Here is a 23,300-nt window from a genome sequence, read left to right on the forward strand (position 1 = left end):
ACTTTACGGCAATGTCCTTGCACGTTGCGATTGGCTTGTGCGATGGTGCTGCATTCATATCCCTCCAAGAAAAATCAGACATTCGTGTTTTTTACTTTAAAAAACACCCACCAACAGCCACCGTCTATGAAAACAAATGAGAAATACAGTAGATCATCAACAACTTTAAGAAGAAGAGTGAGTGAAAACTGAAAATTTCAGGATGTAAAAGGAGGCTGTACTGATATATAGGCTACTGTCTGTATCTAATAAGTTGTGTTTTCTGTCATTTTGTACCTCTTCTCTGGTGCTCATTGGGACAAACCAGGCATTCTTGGTTTCTAATAATAAAATTCACAGAACAGGTCACTAAGCTCATGTCTAGAATGTTTGTCTTTCTGGTAAACACACCATTTATAGTCTTCAAGTGCTGTAAGGTTTTACCAAATCCTGCATGTTCTTTACAATTGCGCTCAAGTTTGTCAGGTTTATAGAAGCCAATTACTACCAGAAAAAAAAAGTCCTTACAAGAGATTAAATCAAATAATTAACTTATGCAAATCAAATTGTTAGAGCCTTACTTTAAGTCTGACAGCTGTAGTTACTAGTTACATTAACATTTTACCCATTGGCTTCCAGTTGTGATGTCACAAAATCACGCTCGTACATGCATGCCTTAAACTGAGATTTAAGATCAGCACAGACAGACGTTCTCTCCTAAGCAAGCACTTATGAAAACAAACCTTGCCCAAGAGGAAAAGCATGTTTTCTACCAGAGGGGGACTTTAATCAAAGAAGTGTTTGGTTGGGGCAGGAATCGTTAACAGTTCCTCGAAAAAGTGATCTGCCTGGTAAACTCTACAGATCATGTCTTTTAAATAACCGATCGAGGCTCAAATATTTAAAAAATATCCACACTTTCACAAAAAACAGGGTTTAAGCCCAAAAGGTTTATTCAAATTTGTGCAGCAGATTTTTCTTCTTTTTTCTTTCTGTTTCTTCTTTCCAACCCTCACAAATCATATCACGACTTCTCACACTGTTCTTGCGACCCTTTGGGTCCTGACACCTGCATTTCAAATCACTGGACCGAACTGCCTATCTACATATTAAATAGTTCAAACTAGCTCCAACAGTAAAATGCATCAGGGTCAACAATCTAATAATGTCATATTGTATATATTAATGTATATCTGCCAGTACTTTTACCTTTTATATTTTAAGTGAATTTTTTTGATAATGCTTCTGTACTTTTACTAAAGATTTAGAATGTTTGACTTTCACTTGTAATGGAGTACTTTGCATATAGTAGACTGTATTTCAGTTCATTTTCAGGTGTCCCTGCTTGCAGAGCAGTGCATCTCTTCAGCAACACAAAGCTTCATTGACCACAAGGTGAGAGCAGAAAAATGATACATTTACTTTATACCACATCATCTGATGACATGAAATGTCTGATTTATATGGAAGTGAAATCTCTTACAACATTTAACAGACTCATATAAGTTAAGATATTTCCTGAAACATGCTGAGAAGTAAAAGTTAAGAGCACTTGAAAGAGTACAATAGCATTAGTGATGGCTACAGACAGGTGATGTGTTAGTCGTTCATACACGTGCACCATATACAGCAAGTCAAATAACAGTGGAATCGAAAGATATGTCAGAGACAAGTGGAAAGGAAACTAAAACAAGGTACAAGCCTGGAATACCAATTAAGTAAGCAAGCAACTGGCTAGGAACCACAGACCCCCAGAAGTCCCCAAATGGCCCTGCTGGATTGTATTGCACATTGATTGTTGTTATTTGATTAATTGTAACTTTGTTGGGAAAAACATATGGGAACATATGCACCACTAAAGCACAAGATCATCTTGCACATTATTGGATAAGGTGGATCCTGCTTAACATTTGTCAGAATCTGGTTAAAAGGAGTACTCCACCAATTTAGTATTGCACTTTCATACAGGTCAATCAAAGCAGCAGACGCTGAGCAACCCTGACTTTTAGTGTTCAGTATGGGTCACGCTCCAAGAACACTGGATCCTAATTTCCCACAATGCAGCTCAACAGCATCCTTGACTAGATCCCGCCTGTCAGGTAAACACCCATGTCTTTCAAACTGACGACATACTATGTTCTCAAAAGCTCACTCTAGAGCCAAAGAAAATTTACAACAGTTTTAAATGATGAGTAGTACTCGCAACTTAAACTAAACCTGACATACAAGTCCCTTTGGGCTCTTCATTATTTCAAACATGCTTATATGATACTTATTTCTACATCTATTACAGATTGCCACACAGCAAACCTGGGGCCATGTACTATAGCAGGATACACTATTACAATCCTAGTAACAGGATAAAGACTGGGAGGCACCAGGGGTATTAACACTAGATAATGATTCCAGCAGGAGCAGAGGGACCTGGAGGACTCTGGCAGTGAGGACAAGACAAGTTGTATGTAATGACTGAAGAGCTACAACATGAGGTTGCATTAGTGGTGCAATGACAGCAGACAGAAATAACAATCAATAGATAATGTATTACTTAACTTATATACATGTTTGACAGATGTTACTTTGGTTGACAACAACAAAGTATTGTAAAAACAAAAAAGAGAGAGTTCCAGAAAAAGGCACCCATCAATTGAGAGGGTATAATAAGGCAAAGAACAGTCAGTGAATGCTGTAATCCACTTGGCTCTTAATATTTATATTACAAATTATAGAATTTAAAAAGAACAACAAATTACTACACGCCAGTGACAACCAAAAACACAAACCATTAAAAATAGTTCTATTTAAACTTGTTTCTGCATATACAACACAAAGTACTCTATGGTTAGTAGAGGAAAGTGGCTCAGCTATTTGAAAACCCAGCTAAAAGCTTTTCCATACATAGCTCACAGCACCTTTTCATCATGCATACATAAAGGGAGGTGCAGTTGGTGAAGGCTAGCACAGTGTTGCAGTTGGCTCTAGCTGTAGTAGAGACGTATGTACTGGGATATGTTGCTACGACAAAGAGGGCAGTTCTGCAGAGCGTCGCTGCAGACCTGACAACAGCATACATGACCACAGGGCAGGAAGACCACCTGGGACTGGGGAGACAGAAAGACAGGACACAGTCAGTCATCTGGACAGTAATTCAGTTCAATAATTACAATGAATTACTACAAAGATTTCAAGATTTTTTTCAGGAGTAACTGTTTAAAGTTTAGACACACCTTCTCATTTAAAGCTTTTTCTTTATTTTTACTATTTTTTCCATCGTAGACGATGTTAGCATGTCTGGCTAACTAGCTTACTACCTATAGCAACAGCTGATTTTGTCACTTGAGTTTTTAAATGATACTGATGTGAAACTACAAGTGCAGTATTAATTGTTACTGAGACTGAAGATATTATTTTCTGGTTTTGCTGAGGGCTTTTCTTACCCCGGTCTCCATGCAGACCACACACTCTGAGCTCCCTGGTCCCTCCACAGGGCTGGGGGCTGAAGGGGTGACAGGGGTCCCTGGGGTGAGTGGTGGGCTGATTTGGAAGGTCGAGGTGTTGGGAAGCAACGGAGAGAAGGAAGGAGATGGAACTGTGGGGATGACCTCTGCCTCCTCTTCCTGCTGGACAGCCTTACAAGCTCCTGGTAGAAGAGAAGAGAATCAGTGGACAGCAAACCGGTGGGCTTTTCATTGACTTCCAATGAGTTTAAATACCCTAAACATCATCTTTAGCCCTGAAATACTGTGGGTGGACATATATGTTTTGTCATCTACACATGTAATCCATTTGTAGAATTTCCCAATATTCCCTGAGTTTCTCTGGCCGTTTAACAAAAAACGTCACTTTTCCTTCTTGGATTTTAGCTCTGAAACTTCAGTGACTGGAGGGAATCTTACCATTATCCTTCGATTTCCTTCTTTTATTGTTCTAAGTTTTGTATTGAGAATAATTTCATCAATACAGAAAACCAAAAAAGACAGTCCAGTTGCATTTTCATCCATGTCTGTCCAGACACTATATGCAGTGAGTTAGTCGTAATTAGCATATGAATTGAGTTACAGCCAAAACTGTGTTGTGTGTGGTCACAGTTGACTTTTGACAAACAAAATCTATTTAGTTCATCCTTGCATCCAAGTGAACATTTTTGCGACATTTGAAGAAAATCCTTCAAGGTGTCACTGAGATACCACATTCACGGGAATGGGACAGACAGAAAACCTGAAAACATAATGTTTCTGGCCACTGCTGTTGCTGGCATGGATGCCTGGAAATTACCTTGAAATTTGCTGCAAGAAGAAAATGAAGAGACAAACAAATTCCACTAAACCTTGATTTCCTGCCTCATTCAAATAAGGCAACAGAAAGAGAGTTGTTGGTATTTTGCAAACGACATTAGGACACTACTGAATTACCACACACACATCTACACAGAAATGCAAGACAGGGTAAACTGTGCAAACGCTGCTGTGGCATATTTTAAGTTGATGTTATGTGATCATTTACGATGTAAGATACAGCAGAATTATGAAATAGTTGTTGGACTGATTGGATCACTGCTGCCCTAAATTATTTTTTATTATTTGTATGATCATTGTGCTGAAAAACTGTTAAAAAAAACTCTCACCAACTTTTGCCTTTAATGCCTATAACGTTCATTTTTTTGTTGACACTGTCATAGAGGTTTTTTTTCAATTCTATGTTTTAGTATTGAGGTCACAGTCAGAAATTACAAACACATCTGTTTATAATGCAGTCTAGTACAACACCACCTTTAACTCTGGCCTCAGTGATAAACCTAAACTAACACTGAATTTTACAGTTTAAACCAGAGTCAGATTCCTTGTATGTGCACACATACTTGGCCAATAAAACAGTTTGTGATTTCGATTTACATTTTTCTGACAACGTCAACAAAAACTGAACATTATGAGCTTGCACCATTCTGGAGGCTTCAAAATTGTTTTAGCTCTTTTGTGTGCACAGATAATTTCTTTGCTTTGAAAACCCACATATCAGTATGCAAGTTGCAAACCTGGCAATTTGCTGAAGCATGCAGGGCTTAACTGTGCAATATACAGAAATGTAGGACATGTGTAATGTACCTTTAGGGTGGTGTTCGCGAGCCCAGTTCAGGAGAGCTTTCTGGATTCCTATTTCATTTATGCCAAGCTGAAAAAAGAGAAATGAATAGTGCTGATTATTCAGCATAATGATTAAAAGTTAAACCTGCATTCCATTTTTGGCCACTTGGGGCAGCATAACAAGCTGTAAACACAGTAATGGCACATGACCACCTTTTAAGCTGATATGGCACACATCTAACAGCTTCCAATTTACACATCCAACAAATATGGAGCAGCACTAGGATTCCTTTGGAGTCATGTTTGTGTCCACCTGATGAATGCAGGCTCCTTTTAGCTTTGTTTTTGGTCACTTCCAGATCCTGAGAAAAATGTCAGGCTCTTTAGCTGCTTCAATGACTCTGGAAGCAGTGAGAGTGAACCAAAACGGTAAAGTTGTGGCCAGGAAAGTTAACCATTGAGAGAACGATGCTCTGAAGATCAGTAGAACTAAAGGGTCAAATGATAACTCTCTGTGGGTTCATTACCACAAGTGACCCCTTTCAAAAACAAGTAGTCATTTGATCCATTGTTATAATTAAGCATTAAATATAGCTGCTTTTAAAATTACTTTGAAATTATTTTTGCAATAAGGGGTTGCTAATTGTGATTTCAGTTGGACTGTATGTAACTGTTACTGGTAAGCGTTACCCCAGCCTCTGTGCTGATTGAAAATTATGTTGACAGTATACATATGTCTACTACTGACTGATAATTACAGCATAACGTTCCTCCTTCCTAACATCATGATTAAGTACTGATGCATCTGTTTTTGTGCTATTTTGATCAGAATGGAGGGTGTGAAGTTCTCCAGGCTGCAAGTCAATGGGACGCTGTACAGATGCTGGTGCAGCAACTCAAGCCAACACCACTGCTGTACAGGTGAGGAAGACAGCTGATGAAACTGTTGAAACTGAGTGTTGCAGTGCAGTATGTAGTCAAAGATGTTCAATGTCAAAGTGGCAACAGATAGAAATATGTTAGTAATGATGTTGTAGACAGACCTTCTTGAGGTCAGAGGAGCTCATGTGGCGAAGGGCCTCAGTCGTCACTTGGTGATGAGCTAGGATGGGCAGGTAGTGCTGAGCTGACAGTTTGCACATCAGGTTGACTAACTCTTTCTCCAGGCCTGCTTCCTGAAATACAATTACAGTATAAGACCAGCACAGTTTGTTTTCCAGGTGTTTCTGTGTGTCCTCCCTGCTCTTTACTGTACCTGCATCCGCAGTGACAAGGGCTTGGCATCCAACAGTCTCTGGTACTGGATCATCCAGTAATTCCGCTGGTTGGACTCAGACTTCTGCTCTATCTCCACCTGGAAAACGTAAAGTGTGTGTAATTAACTGGGAAGAATGCAAATGTAAGCAATCGCTGCCTCCAGAACAGCACCATTTTGATGACATGTAAGAGAGGGAAGCATGAGACACTGCTTATTGATGCAAGAGAGAAGTGGTGCTGTTTCCTCACCAGAACCTGGTGCAACTCTTGCTCTCTCTGGTCTCTTTGCTTCAGCAGCTGCTGCAACAAATCACTGAGTGCTGTACGCTGCTCCACCAGAACCTCCTGCACACACACATACACATCCCAATACACATACATGCATAATACACACTCATCAGTAAATTCTGTTGAAAAACTTGGCTCTGATATGATTAATATAAGAACTCTTATTATCTCTCAATAGAAACCATGTATTTAATATCCTTTTACTTGTGATTATCTTCTTGAACCTCAGTGTGCATAATTATAAATTGCTGCCATGGAGCAATGACATGAAAATAGACAAAATAAAAATACCATGATTGACAGGAAGACAAAAAAAATCAGGTAAATGTGGGAAGGCAAAGAAAGAAGGCGGTGACACCCACCTGCAGGTTCTCAGCATCCAGATTGCGTCTTTTAATCTCCAATTTAGTAAGCTGCTTTAATTCACTCTCTATGAGCTTGATCTGGGGACAGTGGAGAAGCAAACATGAAGCTAGCAGGAAGAAGGGACATGCTGTTCAATGCAAAGTCAGGATGAAAACACTGATCGAATGATTTTCTGTCTGTGAGTGATGGTACACAGGGTTACCAACCCTAACCCTAACCAAGAAGTCAAAATAATTTACTTAATGAGGATGAGTAAAATGAACTAGCTATTGGTGGGCTGCAGGTGAAAAAAGAACAAAACAGGGGAAAAATAACAATAATGCAGTGTCCACAGTATTTATTTTCATCTTTATCAGCATGGTTTTTTCTCTCCTAACTGCTTGTGATGCACCTGATGAATTTAAGTCCAATATTCAGGCTTTAATCTGTTTTTGGTCTCTACAGACTCAGGCTCAGCAAACTTTGCATGCCTGATGCTGTGCAGGCAGTGTGCAGTGCTGCTGCTGCTGGAGATGAGGTTGATGAGAGCAGTGAGACTGAACCAAACCAACAAAGTGGCTGGCTGGAAAGAGTCACTATGAAGGACTCTTTCACATCACATCTAGTCATTTGATCCACTCGTAATAAGGAATACTGATTACAGCTACTTTCGAACACTGTTCTCCAAAAAATCTCACTGCATAAACTGGAACAGCTCACCAGCGTGTAGAAAGCACAGGAGGTCAGTTACCACTCAACCCTAATGTCAGATCACAAGATGAAAAGTCCAACTGGAATTCAAATACTAAAAAGATACAAAATACAAATTTGCTAAAGAAGAAGCAAAAGATATTTCTCCTTGGTGTCTGAGTTGTTCAAAATTGTAATTACCAAAAAGATTTCAGTTTGTACTTTTCTGCAGTGACAGCACTTCTTGTATTGGTGTTCTCTCAAGGATGTCATTTCAGCTGAGGATGGGCCGGTCATGACGCCCTCATGTTACAAACTCCTAATGTGGTCTCCCTCACCTGTGCTGCTCCAGTTTGGTTCACTCACTAAAACACATCCAAACTGTGTCCTCTCCAGCAGGGATCCCAGTTGATCCAAACGTATATTACTGTGTCATCTTGTGGCTCATCCATTAATTTTGATTTTTTTTTTTTTAACAAATAACCAGCATTCTGTGACATTTTCTCAGTATCTTAACCTACAATTTTGAGAAATGTTGTATATTATTCACAGCCTGGTACTGTGACTGTGACCAGTAGTAGTAACTGCTATACCAGCCTACATAACTCATTTTTTAGCTGTAAGACTATAATTGAATGTTTTTATTCATCATCTGTAATGTGAACATGTCAGTCAGAGAAAGTGTGCCTCCAAGTGAGAGTTCAGCATAATATCATAGTACACCACGGAGCGTCTCTCCTGGCTGACTGCTGACAGCTCTGTCAGCTGAAGAGTCAATCACACTGAACTGTGTGAACAGGAGGTGGTACCAGTGCTGTGTTGCTCTGCGTGGCACTCCATCAGTTTTTCAGTTTGGTCACTTCGAGTTAAGACTCAGTCAACTCAACTCATGATGACTCTTCCATGAAGGTCAAATTTGCGTAGGTAGAACAGTGCACCATCACTCAAGAGTCTGCTAAATCTACAAGCAGTTCTCTCTGAAGGTTTTCTTTCAGACCTCAACTTAACCTCCACTGTTCCTGTTAATTGCCATTTTTTAATTAGAAACTACAGAAACAGCTGTGAAAATTGTTCTTACAGCTTTCTCCTGCTTTGTTGGCCTCCATTATTACAATTTTCATAGTGCTGGGCAGCTGCTTAGAGGAGCCCATGGCTGCTGATTATTGGGACAAGGTTGGAGGAGTCAGAGTATTTAGAAAGCTTTCAAATTTGCGTCACCTCACCTCCTGACGATGATTGTGATAAAGCCATAGCCCTATCGAGCTAATCTTGGTAAAAGTTATCTGAGAGCCAAATCTCCTGTGGTGCCTACACTTTTGGATGGTGCACTTTTCCTTTTTTCCTCTCTCAAATTGTACAAAACAAAAATAATGCACTACTCTTGCTTAAAAGGATAGACCCAGGACAGAGAAACAGCTAATGTTAGCTAGACCCCCACCTTTTCCAAAGCAGGACAAACAACACAGGCTGTGCAGGAGCTATCAGTGACTCAGCAGGTCTTGAAACAACATGCTTGAAAGTAGTCCAATGAGCACTGTTGCATAGTGTGTGCTGACATTAGCAAGTTACACTAACTAGCTTCCACTTTTAGTTACTCTGGTCTGCCATAATGAAACCAGTTAAAAAGGACGTTGAAATGAGGAATGAAATGCACAACTTATTCCTGTGATAAGCAATAACAGATGGTTCTGGGGAAACTGTATATTAATTCAACTATTTTTATAATCTCCCAGGAATGCAGAAAAATCACTTTAGGTACTTAAACTTGGGCCATACCTCTAGATAATTTATGAGTAATTGTACTAATAAGAAATGATTTGATCAAACAAACAGACAACAAAAAGATAAACAGGGATTCTTGTAAACTATGAGAGCTCAACTAGCCTTGGACTGAACAAAAGCATGAATCTACATTCTCTACTTGTCATGTGATGGTGAGCTCAATTTTATCAGTGCCATAAAAATACAGAGACCAGTGACAGAGTTGACCCTCCCCCCACCCATCTCCACCTGCCCACACAGACCTGGTTGCGGATATAGCCATGCACAGCATCTTTCTGCAGCTGCAGGGCCTGGAACGCTGCTTTCTGCATCTCCTCCTGCAGCAAACGATCAGAGGACATGACAGGTCTCATGCTTGTTTAAATGCTGTGATTTTGAGTCACACTGAGTTAGATTTCTTCTTCAAGCTCTCCAGACACTGATGACATGACATTACAGAAGACATACCAAGGCACTACATACCTCCTGTAAGATGTGGGCGATGGCTTTAGATTTGTCCAAAACTTGAAGGGACAGCATCTTATCAAACTTCCTGTCCAAAGTCTCCATACTGTCACAATGAAAGAAAAACCACATGCCAAGTTTACAACCTGTTTCCTAAAGCTAGAGAACTACATCAGTTTGCGACGTTAGCAACCATCTGCTCAGATCCTGTGTCTGTGTATTTGTGTGTGTGTGTGTTGTACCTTCTGTAGGTCTCAGACACCAGGCTCTGTCTACGGAAGTCACTGGCCTCCTGCAGGAGGCTCATAGCACAGCTATCAGACAGCATCTTCTGCATGGCCGCTAAAACACACACACAGAGAGAGGGAGGAGAGGGTAAAGAAAATCTGTTGTGAGGAAATAAAATAAGAAAATGCTGGATGAAATGAAATGAACACCATACTGACTTTCTTTTTTGCTACAAACATACCTTTTTCAGAGACTGGTGTTGGATGAAAGTTTATGAGCTCATTCAAACCTATAAGGCTTATCCCCTCAGGAGCATGAATGTGCTCAGCAATATTCATGCCAATTTGCTTATGAGATATCTCATGTGCATGGTTGACATTAAATCACGAGAGTGGCACCAGAGAAAGCTAAGTGAAACTGAAAGGGAGCTTGAATATACACAGTAAACTGCTTGATACATTTATTGAGTAAAAATGGAAATGGGGTAGAGACCTTTACACTGATATAACAATTCCCCTGAGGGTTTGTGGTACCTGGCTTACATTAAATATAATGATGGTGTGCTCCACATATTACATTATGTATTTAAGTACTTGGAAATAGTTAAATGATCTTTTTGCCAGCTTTATTAAATTTACAATGGTGAAATGAAGTTGTTATTTCAATTTCAATTTATTGATTGATGGTGTGTGAAAAACAGGGGCACTCCAGCCATTATGATACACACAGGACATGACATGTCAGCCAAACTGCTTACCTGCCACCTCCCTCTTCCTCAATGAATTGGCTTCTTCCTGTGTGATGGCAGCCAAATGCTCCATACGGATCCTAAAGAGGAAGTGAACAACAACATATTTCACAGTACAGTAGTACACAGGGCCAGACAGCAGAAAATGATGGTCAAATGTAAATATATAATCGGTAATAGTGTGTAAATTGTAGCATAAATTCAGTTTATACAAATTATAATTACATTTTTTAGGATTAAACATATCTGACTCCGTGTGCGTGTTTGTGTGTGTGTTTGTGTGCGTGTGGCAAAGTCAGAAATGACCATGTTCACCATCTTAGTTTAGCAGGTTAGCATGATACATTTGCTAATCAGTACTGAACACAGTACAACTGAGGCTGATGTGATGTCATAAGTTTGTATGCTATATGTACTGGTATACATCTTGCAGAATAAGGCTGTGCGTTTACTGGCCACAAACACTTTTGTTCCTTGACTTTAGCCTCAACACAAAGCTTAAACATCAAGTGCCCCGGAAAAACTGCTCTAAGCCTGGGGAAAAGTATTTTTTTCACGACAAAAAGAATAAATAAATGTCCCTTCTCTTGTTGATCAAACCCTGCCATCTGGCAGAAAGAGATATTTCCAGAAGGAGACTTATGAGATAACATTAAATAATGAGGTCACACCTACAGCTGTGGCTCGGTGGGGATGTTACATTAAGCCATAGTATGCCCACCAACCAACACCACTTTTTCAAAGCACTCAGTTTTACAGAATGGACTTTCTTAATACGTAATTTTATTAATTTTTGGAATTTACTATCCATGCTATACGCTGTGCCAAGGTTTTACTTCTCTATGTTGAATAGTTTTTACAAGTTCTGAAGGCCTCCTGTGGCTTGTCTTTGTGTTTTCATTTGCCTTCCCCTGGAAAGCACTTTGTGCACCTTACTTGGACAGTACTCTATAAATAGGCTGATAGTCTGGTAAGTGGACCATTGGGTGAGTGCTTCCATGTGTTGCAGTGCCTCATTATCTTTTGGCTGTAATAGATATGGATGTTATGGACCAGTAATCTGTCCACTCACCGATCTTCCTCCATGGCTTGAAGAAACTCTGCACTTTTTTTCTGCCTGGAGAGATTGAAATAAATATACTGCAGCAAACAGAGACTCATCTGTGGACACTTTATACATAAAACATCTATAATGTGACACAGATTAACACACAGCGACTGTTTAAGACAAAACAAACAGTACAGTGCATCACCAGTTCCCTCTGGTTCTACCTGTTTTTATCCATCAGCATATTGTCAATGCGACTGCTGATGTTGTCTTCAGCTTGTCGGACTTTCTCCAGCACCAGCAGCCTCTCGGCCTCCTGAGCCCTCTGCTGCTGGCTGACCCCCTGCTCCAGACGCTCCTGTTCCTAAACATCACACAGATTATACACACTAATGTATTGTAGTAATCAACACAAAAACAAAGAGAGAAGAAAGAGAGAAGAAGAACTTCCCAATTTGTACCAACTTCACTGGGTTGTGAATTCCAGCCACAAGGAATTAAGTTTCTCATAATGTTATTCAACTATGCACTTGTCAGAAGTTGGTCATTCAGATACATAGGACTGAGATGGATTGAAATCAGTGACATATATGCTGCTCACACACAGACTGTAAAGGCAGAGAGCTCCAACCAGTGCACATACACATTCCATGACAGGCAACACTGCACTTAAAACAATCCCCTAGGTATATTCTAACTGCCAATGTGCAAGTGCTGAAACAACTCAAAGTTCAGTTGTCATTTGAGTGTTTAAAGGACAGGTCTGGTAACGCACGCACAAGTTTATTTTGACTCAATACCACATACCTGCATTCACATTCTCAGTCACCTGATGTATGAAGAGCTGCTCTTCCATCATTCCTTACATATAGCTCTAATGCACAAGCATCACGGTCATCAAATGTACACTGTCGACCACAATGTCTGTCTCTATTTACTGATTTTCCCCATGGATCTAAATGCAGATGTCACTTAAGCTACTTTTATTAATATAAAACTAGCCAGTTGAGCAGTCTTTGTGACTGAAGCTGCTTCCAACTAGGACCCTACAGTGAACCCTCCTTCAAAGTCACTTAGTCACCTCTTGTCATCTTGCTGCCAAGCATTCTGCTCAGCATTTGTATACATGCGTGCCACAAAGCATGACTGGAAGTTAACTGCTTAATTATACCACGCAGTGCCCTGAGTGGAAGCATCTGTATTTGTATCACTTTGTATTGACAACGTGAGAATGGACTGTAATGGAAAATGAGACCTTACCTGATTTTGTCAGCTGCCAATGACAGTCTGAGGACTAATTTCTATGTAAAGGACTCTTATTGGTTTTTCCATGAAAATAGAAAGGATGTGAAGTCTATGCATGCTCCCGGGTGTCTTGCCACTCTTACGCTCCCCTACAGCACCAACAATGTAAAACACTAGCTAATGTTAGCTTAGAAACGTCTGCCACCATCAACAACTGAACGGCACCCAAATCAACACACAAAGTTCAAAGTCAAAGCTAACATTGCGCCTGTGCATGTGAAATATATTGCGATATTATGGTTTTATCTTGCTTGGTAAATGTACAAATTGCTAGATACCTGACGTATCAAAATACTGTCTTGAGTGGATAACGTCACCTAATTCATTCAGACTCCAGGGGCTGATCTAGGTGGTAAATTGGCCACCTTTTCTACTGCAAATTACTTTATCAGCTAACATTAAGAAACAGCCAATGTCAGATCTGTGTAGCGCAGTGTAGCTGCAGCTAGCCAGCTCACCATAGCTTGCTTACTAACATTACCACTAGCAAAATAGTATCTGAGTGTATATAAAGAGTATGAACTGTATCAGGTCTATATGGAAAGTGTCCTGAGACAACTTCTGTTGTGATTTGGCGCTATAGAAATAAAACTGAATAGCATTGAATATGTTAGATAGTTAGCCTGCCCAATTACTTCACCAGCTAATGTGATCCATTATAGTTATTCTATTCAATGCAATTCCCCCATTGGCACTTATATAGTGTGACAAATGGTGCTAAGTTGACCACCAACAAATGATGTAAAAGTGCAAAGCTAAGGTGTATAAGTAATGATTGCTTTCCAATCATGGCAGGCAGCCAACTGGTTAACTGCAACCTAAGATAAGCTAGGTGTAACTTAGCTACACGGCATGGAGCTGGTGGTGGTTGCTTCAAAATGCTTACTGATAAAGTAATTTGCTTACAGAAAGCTAGTTAGTATCATTAAGCCAATGATCCAAATAAAGTATAGGAACATTAAAGAGAGTAAAGTTATTCACTGTTTTGGCCACATACGGAGTATGAGCATGAGCATTAGGATGCTGACTGCAGTTCACTTAACAGCCACATGAATAACAAGGGTTTCCTGAAAATCACACATAGTACCTTGAATTTGTCACCATTCTGTATATTCAACAGTAAGTCTTTTTCTACTGCTTAACAGACACAATAAGCTATTTGAAGCCATAACTTTGAGCTAGACTAACTTCAAATGAGCATTTATATTTCATATCCAAAACAATTATTCAGATGAGGAAAGAATACATCAATCTAGCATGAAAACTGCTAAATAAACTACACTGAACAGATGAGGCTGGGCACTCTGTACTACAGCCATGTCAATCAATTGCATTTGTAAGCTCTTAATGCTCAATTTCTAATTTTGTTAAAGAGCCAAATATGCCACCATATACCCAAATGCTCCCTCGGTGCACTGTTGATATCTTGAAAGAAAACATAGTTGTACAGAGTTGAGGCACAGACACAGCTCCATCAAAGAATTGATACAGATGCGCATCTATCGAACACTGGTGTGAGTGAACATATTGCGCACCTGTCGGACCGAGTTGAGCATGTTTTCCTTGCGGGAGGTGTTCATGAGTATGAGCTGGGTCTGCTCCTTTTGCTTCTCCTCCAGGTGCCGCTCAAAGGCCAGCTTCTGCTGCTGCTTCTGCTCCTGAAGGACAGACGGACAAGTCAGAGCATTTTCAGACTCATACCACACTGTATGTGTTCAGTTTCACCACATTCACACAGTATCACAACCCTCTGAGTCGTGAGGATGAAACTATCATTCTTAATGCTAACTTACACAGCATATTTATTCATTTTCTAATGAAGTATGGCCCACAACCTCTCTACATGGAAAGTTGTAAAATGCATTTAAAGGCATGACTAGTTTTCCAGTTCGGCTCTTCAAAGGGAAGAAATGCAATTTTGCCAGTGCCTGGTCCCAAAACAGACCACAGCTTGACTAGTCTGTGAAAGGCGAAGTGGTGTACTGTCTCAGTAACGTCTCAGATAAAGTTCAGGTCAGAAAATGACAACCTGTTTAACAGGAAGAGGCATCCAGCCAAGAATGAAGTCATTCATTCTCATGTGCATTAATAAAAGAGTTACACACTTATTTGCTAGTGCTGGAGACTTTTTTCTAATAATGTAAAAATAAGTGAATGTGTCTAAACGGAGTATTGAGGAAGGGGGTGGGGGGTGTTTGTGTCAGTGTGAATATAACAGTAAATGCAGCAGATCCAGCTGTGCTGTGATTGCGTGACGCTTGAGAGGAAAGGACGTGCATCCCCGGTGGGGATGCAGGTGAGGGAAACGGAGATGCAATTTAAGAGAATTGGGATGCACCCCATAGTCTTGTTTGTTTGATGCAACTCTCACAATTTAGCTGTTTTAGTGATTGTGGAGCAAATGCAGTTGATAAGTGGCCCCTTTCACATGACACAGTCATTCGATGCATTTTTAATTGATTAGCGCAGTTAATAGTGACTGTGTCACCGCAATCCCTCACCTTTCTCTTCTCGTAGTCACTGAATTTGTTCTGCAACAGAAAGTGTGAGGAAAGATTGAATGAGACTTCCAGTTAATACAGTGTAAGCAGCAATTACAGCACTAAAAAGTCATTCCACTCCTGTATAGGGTTGTGTGTGTTGGTGTGTCACCTACTATACCTGCCAGGCCACCTCCAAGCCATCCAAACAGTCAGAGTTCTGCTTGCCACAGTCACTCTCAAGCACCGGCAGGAGATACTGGGATGGTGGGCAGTACTCCTCTCCAAGCTCTGTAAACCAATCCAACATTAATCTCTTGTATAGGCAAATGTGTACCATTTAACCTTCATTTCCACTGAAGGATTGCATGCCCCTCTGTAGTCATAACATTTCATAACTCTGAGATGAGTTTCACTAACAGGGATTAATCAAGTCTGAAGTCAAGTTTGAAACCTGTTAGAACCTGAAACTATTAAAACCTGAAATACTCAAGAATTGTACCATTGCATTGGATGACAACAGCGCTGTGTTACATCAATATCACTGAGCATGCTCTGGGATGTGATTAATTGCATAAACAGCAACAGAATGGCTCCTTAATGTGTTTTTAGTAGTTTTAACCTTCTTCTTCAATGTTGTAGAGTTGTGTAAGATGCAACAGATCGTGAATCTTGAATTTTAAATACCCAAACCTTTATAATAAGACACATTTTATATTAACTCCAGCCTAACAATCAATTTCAGTTGACCCTTCGCTGATCCCCTAATTTTGTTTAAACAAGGAGTGACACTATCAAACGCTTACACCTACAGCATATCATTAACTATGAACTCAAAGTTATGACCGGAATTAACGCGCCACTATCTGGCCGACTGGGCTAATAATTCTCTTGTTCTGTCACTTCGGGGCTTGCTATTATCGTCTTGAAGGAAAGTTTTACCACTATTTAAGAGTTAATTTAATCCTTGTTGGATACGCTTACTGGGACAACATGTAAGTCCCCATGATGAAAATCATTAGATTTTTTGGGTGAAGACTCAGCCAGACTTGGTTTATCTAAGCATAAGGTTAAGTTTAAGTTAAGGCTGAGGTAAGAGTTAGGGTTAGGCGAGTAGTGGTTCTGGTTCTCTGGTCTCCATGAAATGAATGTAAGTCCATAAAATGTCCCTAAAAGTGATGGAAACATGACTGTGTGTGTGTGTGCACCATAAAGTAAACCCTCACCGGAACATAGAAAGCGCTGGATGCTCTCTGTGCCCTCTGTACACACAGACACAGGTGGGTAGGACATCATGGCAGCATCAAGTGTAAAGCTCTGTCACAGCAAACATACACAGGGTTTGTATAAAATCACGTTTCGCCTTCCTGTATTCCTTTAAGCTTGAATCCAAACACACACACCTCTAGTGTGCGGATGTAGGCCAGAGTTTTGGGTAGTTGGACGATGTTGTTGTCACTCAGGTCCAGGGTGCGCAGGCTGCTCAAAGAGCCAATAGATGAAGGTAGCTCACTGAGACAGTTACCTACAGAGATACACATTGATGGGGGAGAAACATAGCAACTGTCATTTGACGATAATTTGACTTTCTGGATTTTAATTTTGATTAGAGGTTCAAGCCAGGTCTCTCTCCTGGCATTTACGATTGGTCAGTCAGGCTTTTTTTGATTTCTTTCAAAAATTTAAATCAAACTTCATGAAATGATGCAAAACAATCTAAATATAAAACCTGTATGCAAAACCTGGCATACACAGTCCAACAAGAACAGCACAAACACAAAATGTCAGCACAAAACCATAATAATCAAAGATTTAAAGACTTTCACACAAAAAAAATCCAGCTCAACATTCAACAACTGGTTTTCTTTCACACTTTCTAGTCCAAGTTAATTCTGTTGCCCAGAAGAAAAAAAGATTAACTTCAATTCACCACCGTGTACAGAGGTGGCAAAATGTAGTGACTTATACATGTCCTCTAACTCATCATACCCTTCAAATTAAATGTCTGCAGAAGCTTCAGATCCATGATGGAGTCTGGCAGGGCCTTTAAACGGTTTTTCTCCACATTCAGAATCTGACAAGACACAAGATGGACACACATAAATGGTGAGTAACGTTCATTCAATCATTTCCTGTGTAACAGGATTCGAGTTCAGAATGGCTTTACCTGCAGTGAGGCCAGCTTCCCAATGTCTTCTGGGAGAGAGGCGAGCTTGTTCTCATGCAGATCTAAAACCTTTGGCGGTAGACAGATTCAGTCAAAGTCATGTCTTTGTTAGAGATGCAGTAGGGCTCAGAGAATAAGCATCTAGCAGAAACTGTATCACTGCTTTGGTAAAGCAAACATTTTTCATTGTGAGACGCTTGCTTGCAGGTTGAATATATAACAGAAGACTTGCTCTGTGTCTTTATATTTTCTGCTTATGCAGTCATAAAAATGCACACAAATCTTTCAAAAACAGCAAACCTGGGCTCAAACTGCTAGGTTTGAAAAAAACAGAGGAAGGAGAACTTCACGAACGTCCAAAATGGTCAAATCACACGACACTAATATTCTTTTAACAGGCACTTAGATTTCCCATAGTGCCTGTTGAAGTTCACATTACCTTTAAAGACGCAAGAGTGCTGATGTCACATCCTCTGGGAAGCAATGACCTCAGCTCATTGTTATGCAGGATAAGGACCTGAAGGAGAGCAACAGAGGACAGGTCTGACTGCTGACTGTTCAACGAGGAGCACACACACATACTGACACAGGGAAGTTCTGTAAGGATTGGTTATAAAGTATTTAATATATAAAAACAACAGAAAATAAATACACAAATGGGTCTCTGCACCTGCCAATACATTGAAAGATGGAGCAGAAATAATGGTAAAAGGGCATGTTCTTGAAACTCTTCATTTCCGTGTTGCATTCTTACCTTTTTCTGTAGCACCCTGCAAATGGAAAAGGCACTGGGGGGAACCTTTGGCAGAACAGAACATAGATGTCATCATCTGCAGTACTGAACACACACTAATGAATACAATACGTTTTACAAACAGTTGCTTCTGCGGGTGGAGTTATACTGCAGAAAGTGGAGGTTAAACAGTTCAAACCTGTGAGTCAACATCTACAGACAAGACCCAAGTCGCTATCACTCGTCACGTAAATGAAGCAGCTTTCACTCATGGAAAGAGCAGATTCTGCACATACTTTAATGTTTCATTATTATAAATGATCCATTGATATCAACTAAGCTTCCATTGCCATTAAGAAAAGGAGAAAAAGAAAGAACAGCAGCTGAAACTTGGATGTGGGCTTTTGTTTGTATGAGCCTTCTTCACAGAATACATTATGACATGTGACAGTAAGACAAGCGCAGGTGTAAATAATTAAGTGAGTGATGGCAGAATTCCATTTAGTTGCCTCAGTTTCAGGGTCCTGGTATTGTTCACACTGACTCACTGGCCCAGTGTCATGACTTACTGGAACACTCGAATAGAACAGAGCATTTTTAATGGTATTAGTAACACCTGTGCTTTTTCTCCAATGACAAGTCAAAATGTTGCTGTGAAAACATGAACAAGCGTTTTGTAACCTGCGTCACATGCACTACTGCTGTATGAGCAGCACTGGCAGTACAGTTAGCTATAAGTCTAAGTGATTCACAACAACAGCTGAACAATAATCTTATTATCAAACTATAACAGTCCAGACACGAGACGTTCGACTACATATGGGTTGTCTTCAGGTGTTACCATGCACTCACTGCAAGGAGTAGCAGCAATTGATTGGATTTTAATAAAAAATTACTACATTCTGATTTACAACTGATATTAATTCCAGATAATGGCCAGACAACCCACCTCCCTCTTCTTCCATTCTTCATGCTAAGCTAACCACATCATGATTCTAACTCTGTACTTTACACAGACTTGAGATTGATATCCATTCCCCCAACTCCGTCTCAAAAAGACAGAGATCAAATGGGAAAATGGAAAAAGGAAAAAAATAAAATCCCCAAATACTGAACTTGGTTGGTTGAACTCAAACTATTCTTTTAAAAAGTTTGATGAGGTACTATCACAACAAGTCATCAGTGAAGCTTGCCTCACTCCTGTCGACAGTAACACACTCACCTCTGAAAGCTCGCAAGCTGAGATGTCCAGGATATCATCAGCACCTACCTCCTTAGACTGAAGAACAAGGAGCAGCAGTTATTAGGTTTGTGTGAAAAACATATTCCTTCTTTTAGACAGCAATGGCACATTATGTGAACAAAGAAACGACTTCCACATTATGGAAGATTCATTTTTGTTAAAAAAAAAAAAAAAAAAAAAAGCATAGTACTCATAATCCAACAAAAATGATTGCAGGCTGCTGCAGTATTATCATGCAGGTTGTTGATGCAACCCTCAGACCAGCATCTGGCTATTTTAAAGATGTGAGTTGGTGACTGGAGGCTAGCTGCTAAACACTGTGACATAAACACACTCTTTTTACCCGGCACAGCTGATACTCCAGTCTCTTCTGGGAATCCTCGCTGGGTTTTCTCTTTCTGAAGAACAGAGGCATTCTGAGTCCTTCCTGTCTCTCTCTCTGTCTGCTGGGTTTCTTTCCTGCCCCTTCACAAGAATGAGAGCTGTTCCAGAGGACGGATGGACCGTTTGGAAAACACTGACCACACTGAAAGTCAAGAGAATTGTAATATTAAGCACTAATCAGAGCTGAGGGAAACTGCAGTCTGGTGATAATTTATGTGGGGTTGTTACTATGAGTGACACCTGTTCACTGCAAGAGACACAGTCATTTGAGCCATTGCTAATAGAAAAATATTGATGAGTGAAGCTTAAAATTATTTAAATGTGGTATAAAAAGAGAGTCTAAAGGGCTAGTTATTTCCATTGCCTCCAAAACAGCTGATTGCAAACAATAGAGGGGGTATTTCTTGCATCAAATGCCTTCACTGTAGTTAGTGGGTGTTGAGGTTATAATACTAACTAAAATGATCCTGAGAAGATGTCAGGATCTGTATGGCTTTCCAAGAGCAAACTGTGTCCTTGTTTATTCTTTCATCCTTCAGGAAGCTCCCTGCTTTCTGATCTGAGCTCTCATTTGATGAACATTTCAGTATGTTTCAACCTGCTTGACTGAAGAAAGAGTGGTGATGTAAATGTGCAAATCTACATACAGACCAGATTTTACTTGGCAGGTACTGTAGGTCCCTGCAGTCCCTGCAGTTTCTACATGGTAAAAGCCTACAAGCAGGTTTCCATTTCATTCTGGCATCCTGAGAGTATGGCATAGCTTTGTCTCTACAGCAACAAACCACCAGAAAAGCAGTCCTCCGATGCAGGGTGTGTATTACTTATAGACTTCTTAAAATGTTTCAAAATAGGAGAGTGGACAAAAGAAAAGAAACTGTCAAAGCAACAAACACACGATGAGTGTTTTAACACTGAGACAGCGAATACATCTAGGAAAGACAGCCAAAGCAGCAAATCAAACTGCTGATACTCTCCAGGTATTTTAGATAATTCTGCCACATTTCTTTATTGAAGATATATTTTCTCACTGAAGATAAGAAAATGTCGAGAAACAGAGTGATGGGATAAACAGTAACACACCCAGGACCAGGAAGCAGGGCTGAAAAATATCCAGCTAATTCGGAAGCTTTTCTTTTCTTTTCAACATATATACATTATATATATATATATATATATATATATATATATATATATATATATATATATATATATACATTATATATATATATATTTATATATATTTATATATATATATATTCTCAAACACATTTCAGTTACATTACAGTTGTTGACATTTGTAGCTAGCAAAGCCTCCTGAGAGACTGAACTGTACCACTCCGTTTGTTTCCATATTATAGATAATTAACACTAAGTGTATTTTTTACAGTATGTAGCAGTGGAGGTTAGATGGGCCCTGTGGGTGTGGGTAAATATGGTTGTAAATCACGTAATTTAGCAAGCATTAAAGTCAAGTAGCTATGAGGCGTAACTAGCACGAATATTGCCAAAGGATGATACACCTAACTACACTCTTCGCCACATAATAACCGCTGTACAGCTACCTATGCGAATCTCAATAGCATCAACATGGACAGTTTGTCGCTGTATGTAGCTGACGCCTAGCTAGTACTCTCACCGATAAGGCTGATAACCTTGCCACTACATTAAGAAAACACGAGCTAACAAAATAGCATGTAAACAGTAATCCACAAGATGTAAGAACACGATGAAGTTTCATACTCACAGGATGTGTGTTGATATTTTCTGACGTCTCGCCACTCTTCTGGGTAACGTTAATGTAAGATGAAAAAATTAAAGGGGAACTTCCGATGTTTGCTAACGTAGAACGACAACATTTCACGTTGGTGATTGGTCAAGTCGTCGTCAAACACTACGGAAATCTAAAATACATCCTATAGTACTATCCTACTGAAAGAAAATAAAATAAATACTGAAAAATATATATATATATATAGTAATATATAGCGTTAGTGTAGTTTTAATTTTATGAGACTGACTCCTCACCCGCTGTAAACGCTTCTCATGAAATCATAACATATAACATCATCTTCTCTTCTTCTTTTAGTTAGGAGATTGCAACTAGCCACAAAATGCACATCGCCCTCTACAGGAAGGAGTGTGTAGCATCACGACCAAAAGGTGTCAGTTTAGCTTGTAGTTCAAACATAGTACTGTCTTTAATAAGATGTAACACGTTATTTTACGGCTACCATGGATTCTAGTACATGTAATGAGGTTTTCTGGAAAAGACTATGTGATTTGGTGCTGGTTGCAGTGAATGGGGAGACTTTGCATTCACTAGAGATATTTGCAGATACCTCCAGACAGCCTGCTGAAGAGAGTTTAAAGACACCATGTAACATTAAATGTCTTAATCTGAATTTTGCTCTCACAGGTGCAAATAAAAAAAAAACCTTTTAGGAGATATAGTACAGTAAATGCGTCATAATTTTCTATTTCACTTGCCTGATCGTGTACGGCATTCGACCATGCATGTTAACAGTTTGTCCACCAGAGGTCACTCTCTACGCATTTTTGTTGGAATTGCAGAGACCAAGCTAAGATGAAATAAGACAATTGTTTTTTTTTCCTAACTGACAGCTCCAGTGTCTAATTTAGTCGAAAAGTAAGGAACCTCCACCCCTTTAAAGCTAAGTGAACTAATACAGGCAAGTGTGTTTGGATATGGTTTTAAGCCACATCACATCTTAATGTTTTATAGTCACCTGAGCTCGTTGTAGTTGGAGCAAATAACGCAGTCAGTTTCACCTGTGCTTCATTATTCCTGAACACTAAGTAAACACATTGGTTCCCCTGTGTCTTCTCATATAAGCCTATTGTGGTTAATAAGACTATTAACATAACCAAATAACCTCTGAGACTCTACATCCCTGAGCAGCACTATCCCAGACAGTAACAACTCTGCTGTGCTTATTACAGGCCTCTGCAGGTGTGATGTATGACTGGGGTTCAGACCACAAGAGGCACAAAGGAGTGGACTACAAAAAAATCACATAATTTCAAGGCACTGACACAAAACTGACATTGTGGTCAGAACATTTGCCCCCCTTTGG

General features: G+C 39.8%; 1 protein-coding gene across 1 annotated transcript; it reads right to left on the reverse strand.

The window, feature by feature from the left end:
• Positions 1–925: 925 nt before the first annotated feature.
• On the reverse strand, positions 926–22,245 carry lrsam1 (leucine rich repeat and sterile alpha motif containing 1). Its single transcript, XM_041960540.1, has 25 exons — positions 21,950–22,245; positions 20,162–20,344; positions 19,798–19,854; positions 18,597–18,641; positions 18,282–18,359; positions 17,843–17,911; positions 17,665–17,749; positions 17,079–17,200; positions 16,902–16,992; positions 15,857–15,966; positions 15,697–15,726; positions 14,731–14,853; positions 12,115–12,254; positions 11,915–11,959; positions 10,852–10,922; positions 10,109–10,208; positions 9,885–9,972; positions 9,665–9,739; positions 6,968–7,048; positions 6,567–6,662; positions 6,316–6,414; positions 6,104–6,235; positions 5,082–5,148; positions 3,417–3,619; positions 926–3,080 (listed from the first exon to the last, which is right to left on the reverse strand). The coding sequence occupies exons 2-25, from the start codon at positions 20,231–20,233 to the stop codon at positions 2,958–2,960; spliced, it is 2,202 nt and encodes a 733-aa protein (XP_041816474.1). The 5' UTR covers positions 20,234–20,344; positions 21,950–22,245; the 3' UTR covers positions 926–2,957.
• Positions 22,246–23,300: the final 1,055 nt, after the last annotated feature.

This window comes from Chelmon rostratus, chromosome 19 (genome assembly GCF_017976325.1).
Source record: "Chelmon rostratus isolate fCheRos1 chromosome 19, fCheRos1.pri, whole genome shotgun sequence".
Lineage (NCBI taxonomy): Eukaryota > Metazoa > Chordata > Actinopteri > Chaetodontiformes > Chaetodontidae > Chelmon > Chelmon rostratus.